Raw genomic sequence first — 10,548 nt, 5'->3', positions numbered from 1 at the left:
ATTTTTTAGTAGGGTCTTTCATTTAATTTCACTAGAATTTTTACCTCATATGTTGTTGATTCTACACTTTAAAGTAACTGCTCACATTTTCTATATTTAATAAATTAAACTGCCAAGAGTCATCATGACCTTATTCTTGATTTCAGGAACTGTTACATTTTATTCTTTCCTTCCTGTAGTAACCATATGATGATGACTGACTTATATTTATACTAAATTAACCTCTCATGGACTTCCTACGGCACATATACCAATTCAATATATACTGTGTATATATGAAAAATAGATTTCATCCACTAACCACATCTAGTTAACCTTCTGTGATGATCTTTTTTTTTTAAAGAAAATTCTCTTATTGAATCACTGTACAGTACTTTTTATAACTACAATTGTAGTTTCTGTTCCACTAAACAGAAAGCATGCTCTCTATCTACAGCATACATGAAAACTGTAGTGGCAGATTAAATATGAAATATCTACAACACAGTTTTGTTGATATGCTTTAAAACTACCACTTTTGCCACAGGTGGTTGTACTTCTTTTTTGAACATAAAGTTTTAAATAAATTACAAACTTTAAACATCTATAAATGAAAACCATTTTTGTTAGCAGTGTGATCTAGTTTTATTATCCTATTTTTGAGATTTCTTATCAAGTTTCAACTTTTCCATAGGTTCCCTCTGGAGGCCTGTAATATTTTGGAAAAGCCTTGAGCTGTAGAGTGTTAAAGGCATACTTGCGGCACCCAACATTCTTCATGGTGTTTTCTCTCCGACATCCCTCACTGGGGGAAAAACAAGTACAGAGAATGATAGCAGTGAAGGAAACCAAAGAAACCATGGCTGTTAAGACAATGACAAAATGGACCATTTTAACAGGTACTAAACAAGAGCAAATGGATGTTTAAAGTAGATGAAACACGAACAGCTAAAGCTGTAGTATTTGTAGTTAGTATAATAAAACACTAAAATAAAATAAACAGCAAATGTTGCAATCTGTTTTTTTAAATTTCATATTCCACTAACATATCACAATCTACAGTAGTGTATAAAGTGAGAAAAGTGGCAATTTTAATATCCATTATGCTATATTAATGATTTTAAATGGTTCCCCTTTGTTACAGAAACATTTTTTTCAAAGCGAATCACGAAAAGGAATTTAGTATGCTTTATGTAATGTAATGCTGTATGGTGAAAATTGTGTTTGGAATTGAAAAGCAAGGACTCATTTATTCGTACATTTATTTAAATATAATTGGTTGCATTTTCAAAAAAGCTATGGGATGTATAGTAATTAAGATATAAATAAATTAAAAATTGTGCGTAGTTCCAAATGTAACTTATTTTCATGCAAGGATCTGCAAAGTAATTCCTAACAATAAATGAGTAATGGATGCATTTTACAGTACCTAAAGTGTTATTAAAACTCAAAACACTTTGTTATATTATCACCATAGAATCAAATATATGTTTATTTACTACTACGTCTATATCACCATATACTGTTCCTGGTACCAAGGTGAAATCTCCAAATAAAAATTTCATTTATATGCTTGTGGAGACTTCAGAGTGAAACAATATCAGGTACCAGACGTTTGCCTTACTGAACTTAAAAGTATTATAAAATAATCATTGCAAAATAAAAATAATAAGTGGTTTGATATCAGAAGGAACTTTTTACAACCAACTGTAAATTTATAAATATACTAAAATTTATGGATGACATGATGACACAGTAGTTAGTGCACCTGCCATACAACACAAGATAACCTGGAATAAATTATAGTCTAGTTACTGTCTTTGTAGAGTTTGCATATTCTCTCCATCCATGCTGTCTCTGTCAAGGTAGTACGGTTTCCCCCTACATTTTAAAGACAGACAGGTTAGACCAAGTGAAGACTATAAATTGCCACTGTGGCTGATTGTGTGAGTTTGTCCAAAGTTAAACTGTTGTCTATTTCAGTGCTTGATTTGAGCCCCAAGTGTTACTAAAATGGGCTCCTGCTTCTCACAATCCTGAAGAATATGGGCTCAGAAATTTGATGGATGGGTGGTAATTAATTGCCTTTGTAAAATGTTTAATCTTTTTAGGCATTTTTGGGCATTATGAGTAATAGGCAACTTTTTCTCTTCTCATTGCAGTATGTGTATCGAATAAGACCCAAAACATCTGGGAAAAGGGCAACTTGGCCTTTAAGAAATTAAGCCAGTAAAATTTAGCTATACATTTATTTAATGTGATGCATTACACAATGCTTTAACAGCCCAGCATTATGATTGTACACATTCATGACAGGGTGATGGTGAGTGAAGCAGTTGACATTATCAAAAACATGATTCAATGAATAAGACTCCCCAAATTTTATTTGCAGCCATTTTAATCAGTGACCACTGAATAAAACACTTACACAGCTCATCAGAATAATGCAGTGGAGAAATGCTAAGGGAACATTAGAACTTATAATTTAATAAATTCAATTCTGGGAAAATGACTTTGTTGAGTGTCTGTGTGGCTATTTTGAATTTACTAGATAAACCATGTTAAATTCTGATATTGATTAACTGGCTGGCACATTAAGCAGTTCTATATTATTTTGCGAGGGTACCATAATGTTGTTTAAGCTGGTCAAAGGATATTCTCTCAACAAGCCACAAATAACCAAATATTTAAAAGAATTGTTAACAAGCAAAAACAGGGCATTTCAACTTGGAAGTACAAATAAACAGAACAGTTTACAGAAAAAAGATGAAATGTGAAATCAAGTGTGCAAAGCTGAATTATAAGGGTAGGACTAAGAGTAAACTGTGGACTAACAACCTGGATTTACTGTAAAATGATATAAAAAGGATGACTGCCACTCACTGTAAAAGCAACAAGCAAGAGGGATTAGTAGCAAGTAAAGTTAACTATTAACTAGCTCGAAATTCAATTAATTCTGTGTTCACTTTTGGGACACATATTTTGTTTAAGAAATGATTCAGCAAAAGACTAGACTCGGGAATGGACCTCAGAGTTTGACACGGTTTGATCAAAATGCTGTTGCCCTTCAACAAACTAAAACCAAAAAAGCCCTGGATAAGAAGTTGAAGTGGAAACCTGCTTCAGTCCTGTGCACAACTTCTTTGCCTAATATTTCACTACATATTTTGATATGTTTCTGCCTAACTGTATTCCAATAGTCAAAGCTGCACATCCAAAAGCATTCAATGGCTTTACACTGGTTGGTTTAACAGTTCACATCATGAAATTGATTAAGAGCTGATAAGGCCTGATTAGGCCTGTCTCGACCCTTACCAATTTCCGTATCGATGAAAGAGGTTGAATGGAGGATTCCATAGAAACATTGCTACATCCTCTTTATTAGCATTTATATGGGTTAAAAACCTACAAAACATAATTTAGCACTTTATTGATTTTTCATCCAATTTTAATACTCTTCAATATAACAGTTTAGTTGAGAAGCTGATAAATCTTCTTTGTGTTTCACTCTTTGCATTCTATTAGTTATAAAGTGTAGATTCCAACCAACCACACTTGAGTCCAAAGAGTGAATTTGGATGGCTTTGTACATTTCTTGATAAATTTATTTAGTCACGTGAACATTCCTAACCCTAATTAAAACTAAGGATATGGTGGCAAAGTTTAGATCTCTCTATCCTCCTCCTCCTCTCTTAGTAGTAGTAAAATTATTTGTTTGCAGGGTCCTCTGTCACTGAGGTTTATCTCATACAAGTTACAAAAAAGTCTTGCTTCATTCTAACAAACAGTAGTTTTCCTCTGTTTATTAAATTTCATTCCCAGGGCTAAAGAGAAATAGATCTGAGGACTCTTTTATCCCCAAATTTATAAGCATTTTGATTTCTAGTAGTTGTAAGGACTATTAGTCTAAAGACTAATTCTGAATTGTTACTTTTAGAGATTAATATTTTTGTTCTTGTTTATTTTCTTAAATTCATGAAACAATGTCTTATGTTTGTACCTTGTTGCAGCAATCCTAATTCCCTAACGTATATTTGTGAGAAATGTTGTTACATATATTGTAGTGTTGATATAAGGATATGATTAAGTTAAACATTAATGTAAACTAACAAAACTTTTGAAGCATGTTGTTAAATGTAATGTGGACAGAAGTTACTTTACAGTAAACACAGAACTATTATTAGTCAAGGGAAGAATGATTTTGATTGGAACAGGCTGGCATATAGGAGTATAAGGTTCTTATTTCTGAAGAGGCATTGTATTGTTACCAAAAACACTTTCATGAAAAGACAGCTGGTCATATCTAAGCAGCTTAAATGGTATCACAAAAACTGTGATTTCTTTAAAAACAACATATTGAAAAAATCTGCCCCTATACTACAATAATTAAGGAAATGAAATTAAAAATGTAAAAATATATGTTGTTGGTAATCTTTAGAATTAATGTAAAAAATTGAATTTGGATCAATAAAGGTAAAACAGTGAAATCTGTGACAGAACAACACCAATCGTGTGATATTGAGCAAAAAAAAAAATGGCAATGTTGGAATACATATGGTATCTTCAATTGATGTAGGGATATAAAATCAGTATTCTTTTTTCAATGTGTCTGAATTTTAAAATTGTATTTAAGTTCAGCATTGCAGATCTTAAATCAGTGACCCTTGACACACTATATTCCTGTTTAAATCTTACTATGTGCTATACTCTTAAAATAACAATTATCACTCTTCACTGAAGAATAAGTTTACCTAAAAAGCAGCCAAAGAAATGTGGAAGACTATTTTATATTTTTGCCTTAGATGGAAGTTGCTTGTTTTGATACAGCTAACTTGCTCTGGCTCGTATGTCTTTCATATTGATCAATTGTATCTTTGTAGACTAGTAAAATATTCATACTGATGAAAGCCAGTTTGGTGTGTTAGACCTGCACAAGGCCAAAGTTTTCCAAAGACATGTGTGGACTAAAGATTTTTCAAAATATGGGTCAAGAAAAAAGTAAAGAAAAAGTAAAGAAACTGAAAAAGGAGTGCAGGACAAGATTAGACACCAGCAAAGCAATATTACTAGGAAACATATGAAGGAGTGAAATTTCATATGTACTTGAAATTCACATCACTCTTATCAGATGGAATATAAGTAGAACTGGAATGCTATGTATCAAAATATTTAATGTACAGCAAATTTTGCTATCCTTAGATAAACATTATAAAACCTTTACAAAATCTGGATATTGTATCTTAGAATCAACATCAGAGTCTGTTCTACAGTCAATTTCACACTAGGATTTTGTGTTAGCCTGTAAGTCACACAGATACGATTTCACAGGAAAATATAGGTGACCATTATCACTGCAGCATTAACAGTATACTATACAGACTGCAGAAGATCAATAATACTGTATTCATGCTTTATAAACAGAAATTACTATCATTTCATCACAACAAATGAATCGTTTTTCATCACTTTACACAACTGCTAAGTACCACAGAAAATTAGAACATGTTGACCACAACATTTAATCATACTTTAAATCTATTGTTTTTTCTTTCTTTGTGATGGTACAGAATGCACAACCTCTGAATAAAATGAAGGAGAATATCAACTATTGTGGACTGATGTTTTCAACAGGAAAGACTAAATCTATTACACACAAATAAAACGCTGTTTATGTTTTCTGCAATCTGTGGATGTCCAGTTCTCTCATTCTTTTAAACTATTCTGTTTTCAAGGTTAAAGCCAAGTTCCTTAATATCTTTTGCAACACTGTAAGTCTGTTGCAAATTCTGTCAATGAATGCAAAGTGCTAACTCTGGTCTACACTACTGAAAAACACTATGTGTTAATGGGGGAGCCTTTTTTCCAAATTAATAAAAAATAATGTAAAATGTTTCTATGCAAGATGGAGGTTTTATTCCATTCTGTACTGAGTGGTGCAAGTGCAATGACTGTGATCATGCAGTGCTTTTGCTTTTGTAAGGCACCCAGAAAGAGTAACAATATGAAACATCAACAGATAGCACTTAATATCACCTACCCAAGTCATTCCACATTGAACTTCATTTACTTGAGTTTTATTTAGTAAACCATTAAGGGAGGGGTGTCAAACTCAGATCCTTGAATGCCACAGTGGTTGCACTTTCTTAATTAGTAGCCTTAAACTGCTGGCAATGGAGAATACTGTTAACTTCCTTAACTATAATCGTCTTGCTTTAAGATTCAGAATGATTATTTTGCTTTTTTCTTAATCTGCAGCCAAATACCAATGAGTCAGCCAAAATGTGACCAGCTAACTCAGGGGGTCTTAAACTCCAAGCACTTTCTTAATTGTTTTTTTTCAATGAAATATATTATTTGATATTATACCTTGATAGAAATCTTATTCTGCCACACCAGACATTTCCAAAACTGTTGTTTTTCACTTTACTGAGAACACAATCCTGATGTTTTCTGGACCAGAAAAGTCGTTTGTCATACTTTTTTCTTTTGAAATATTATTAAAACTGATATTGTATGGTGTGACACACAGTTGCAAATGAGAGTGAGTTCCCTGGTCATCTGCTGACTCCATTGGCAGTAGTAATTGGTTGTTAATTGAGAAAGTGGCTGGAATGCAAACCTGTGTACTGCCTTAATGTGATCATTAAACAAGTAAAAATTAGACTTTGATGCTATTGTATAAGATCAATAAGACACTGGCTTCAAACCTGAAGAATGAGCATTGGTTGCTTCCAAGAAGATTGCATGAAAAAATGCTGCATCAAAAATTTCATTGTTGGATCATAAAATCATATAGCTTACAGAGAAAATGTAAGCTTGACTGCCCTGATTTAAGAAAAGAAAGTGATTTTGGTCCAGAATAATTCTGATTGAGACTATAAAAATAGTAATCAGTAAATGCATAAATAGATAATTATCACAATACCAAGCAGTATACATCATTCCACCATACACTGCAAAATAAAGAGGAAACAGCATCACCATTTAAATTTAAAATCAAAATGTTAGAGAAATTAAAATTCCCTGGTTAAGCAAAATCAATATTGTTATGTATTAAACCAATAATACAAAGATAATAAAACCAATTAAATCAAAGTTTATATTTTTAAATCATTTTTATTGTATATGTTGTAATCACGGTCCTGCTAATAGATTTTTGACATTTTCATAGAATGAAAGGCCTTTGGTCAAAGATGCATACTACTTTCAACTTTAAAACTAAACTTAGTTATTGTAAATCTTACTATGATGTCTCAGAAAACCTGTTACTAAAGAAAGATTAACAGTTGATGGTTCCTTATAATCAAAAAAACATGTTATGCGCCAGTGGAAGTTCTAATAACCATTACTTTTAAAGTGGAATAAATTGTTTTACCTTTTAATTCTGTAACACTGCCTTAGAAAGGTATTTTCTGTTTTAGCATACTGTTCTTGGTCTATTTTAATACTAACTCTTCTTCATCTGTGTTACATTGGGTACAAAATGATATAAATGACCAGTACAAAAGCAAAAAAGTAGATCTTGCATGAATATTGCCAATTACTAATGTATGTTTGTACCGCTATATACAGGGGTGTTACCATATACTGGTTTAATATTACACATTACATGTAATTATTTCTTTGCATTTCTAATTAAATTTAAACATGGAAACACCTAATTTACCAGGAATCTCAGATAGAAGAAATACAAGATAGAAAAACTTTATCGGAACATGAGCGCATAGTTCTGTCCATTTTGTTTATAGCAGCTTTAAGATATTTATCTAAAAATGCAAGATTCAAAATATTCAGTTACATTAAAAATCGGGCTAAAAAGGTTATGAATAAAAAAGAGCAACAGCTTTCACAATTTGTAACATTCTTCACAAAAATATTAAGAAAATTATATTGGTTTCAAGTGGAGTCAATCAAGATTTCTGTAACATGATGCAGAGACTGTGAAATATGACCTATTGTTTTTATAATAAAAATAGTTAGCAAAAACAGCAATAAAAATTTATATAACTTGATTTTATGACTGTGCACATACAAGGAAGACAACAAATCCATTAAAATAACAGACAAGAGAGAAAATATTCATAGAAAGCAGGAAAAAGAAGTGGTTAAATACTCCTGGGTTTTTTTTGTTAGCTGTTTAAAACTATGAGGTACTGGGGAGATGTTTCCATATTTCTATTTCTCTTGTTTATTTTTAAAGCAAACTATATGAAAAACCTGATCATTCAGCATAAATCTCTCTCTTAATAGTAGATGCTAAAATAATGAAATTTGTATTTACATTCATATATAATATAAATAGATTTATTTTAATAACTGTAAGGCATGGTATATGGCAGGCATTGCAACATTCAATCTCCATTGCACACACACATATATATAATTTTCCCTTTAATAAACTGCTGTGCATGATCAATTTCATTTGCAACGCATTTTGGCAATTAGATAGGCGACGCTCAGAAAAAGCCACACAATAAGTAAATTGGGGCTAAGGGCTAACAAAGGGATAGAGTACAGTAGGCTGGGGTCCAGCCTGCAATCACGGATGGGCAACAGACCACTCAAGTTCTTCTGCGTGACTATCTCCCGCGTTCCAATGCTGTGAAAAAGGAGGGGTCAAATTTGGAGGGTCAAAGGAGAGCAAGGGAAAAGGAAGAATGAAAGCAACATGCCAGGGATAGAAAAAGATCAAATTAGAAGATGAAAAGGAAAAAAGTAAGTAATTAAACCAATTGAAAGAAGAGATAAAAGCGCATTGAGATGATGCCATGACCAAAAATAATAATAAAATATAATTGAAAAAAAATAATTAAAATTCAAAAGGGAACATAACATGTAAAAATTATTGAAACAAAAGAGAGAGAGAGGATAAAAAAAGAAGAGAAACATAAGAGAAATTGTCTGTAATATTTTGAAAGAAAAACAGGTAAAAACAGCTATGGTTTTTCATGTTCAGTACATTGGGGTCAGTCGATCGGTACGCCATGCTGCAGCTCCATGCTTTCACGTGCAACAGGTGAGCAGCTGGAAAAATGTGAACATGAACAACCATGCCAGAGTTCACCTTCTGTCATCTAAAGTACCAGCAACCCATTCAGGTTTTCAAGAAAACCAAACATATACGCTAACTTTGGTTTCATTTTTCAGATTAACATCAGGAGTGAAAAGAGAAAAAAAGTATTTAAAGACTTCCAGGTTAGAGCAATTGATTTCTGATGCTGGCACTTCAGTTGGACAATAAGTACTTCAGAGAAAGAAGGGTCAAATCACACAAAAATCAAAGCCAAAATACAGAAAGGATAAGATTATTCACTACAAGAAGATGTGTGAAAGCACACAAATAGCATTTGGAAAAGAAAAGAAAAAAAAGCAAAAACTATAGGCAAAATATAAACAGCATTGTGTTACAGCATAGAAGATGTAGGTTCTTATCCTTTCTTTTGTGACAGTTTTAGAGTAATCAAATACTTTATATGGCATTGAAGCTTTGACCGTACTTTAATTATTAGAAAGCAGTGTTTCAACAAACAAAGGATGTCATGAATGAAAACAAAATAAAACAAAAGTAACAATGGTTATTATTTACGGGTATGAACTTGATCTGCTGTAATATGAAACATTCCTTTTGTCATTTTTTTGACAGACAGCAAGCAGTGTTATTGCTGGGAAAATATAAGCATAAGGAACAAGTGCTAACTGCAGAGATTATGCTTAATAGAATTTTTAACTTAATTATTTATGTGACCCACTTTATGATCAGTATAACATAAATAAAGCATGACACTTTTCCCCTTTTGGTATTTTTTTTGTTATTGTCACAAATTTGCACATCACTGTTGTTGCCAAATTGCTTCAATTTTACAGAAATCAACTGGCAAAATTTTGTCTCACAATTAAGCCATTTCATGTGATTTAGTGCAGTCAGATTATAAATTAAACACCTAAGCAACTACAGTGATGTTTTGCTTTTTTGATACACAGTATGTACAAATAAAAATGTGTCTTTTATATTTAACTCATATAGCTAGCTATATTTGCTCTGTTTTCTACTAAATAAACTGTATAAACATCATGACATCATGAGTCTGTAAGCTCTGAAGCCTACACAGTCCTCTGCGTATTCAGTTTGCATTAATAATTTATAAAAAACACAACCTTTAACTTTTTTGATCAGCAAATACAGTGTACACATGCTTTATTCACCTGTAACTTCTAGGTAATATCATCAAGTTATTGCAAAAGAAAACCAATCATTTGTTTTGATAATCTCAATTAATTGCAAATGATTTGTGGCTAACAGTGCATCTTTAATGGTAATAAAAGTGTTTTTCATTTAGAATACAGTTTTTGGTCAAAATATTTTATTATGTTCGTTTACTAAAAATTGACCTACATCTCTATTGTATTATATTTGTTATAGTTTAAAAAGTATTAATTTATCTTATAAGGTGATTTAGACTTTCTAAAGTCATTCTCTTCGAGCTGTCTGGTGAACTGATGCCCACATTACATAGACCATCATACAGAAATTGCACAGTCCCTGTTCTGTCAGGTTTGAGCAACTGTAAG

At 32.0% G+C, this 10,548-nt stretch overlaps 1 protein-coding gene across 11 annotated transcripts in view; it reads right to left on the bottom strand.

Annotated features, from left to right (window-relative positions):
• Positions 1-329: 329 nt before the first annotated feature.
• inpp4aa (inositol polyphosphate-4-phosphatase type I Aa) overlaps positions 330-10,548 on the bottom strand; it is a 166,173-nt gene continuing 155,954 nt past the window's right edge. For 5 of the 11 annotated variants that reach the window (XM_039743891.1, XM_039743895.1, XM_039743892.1 and 2 more), the window contains one exon: positions 330-784. In XM_039743891.1, the coding sequence (XP_039599825.1) occupies positions 652-784 (133 nt within the window). In that variant the 3' untranslated portion in view covers positions 330-651. Of the gene's footprint in view, positions 785-5,552; positions 8,579-10,548 lie in introns of those variants that run through there. The other 6 variants (XM_039743887.1, XM_039743889.1, XM_039743888.1 and 3 more) reach the window with 4 other exon arrangements.

The sequence above is a fragment of the Polypterus senegalus genome, chromosome 2 (assembly GCF_016835505.1).
Source record: "Polypterus senegalus isolate Bchr_013 chromosome 2, ASM1683550v1, whole genome shotgun sequence".
Taxonomy (NCBI): Eukaryota; Metazoa; Chordata; class Cladistia; order Polypteriformes; family Polypteridae; genus Polypterus; species Polypterus senegalus.
This window is presented reverse-complemented; position numbering and strand designations above follow the sequence as displayed.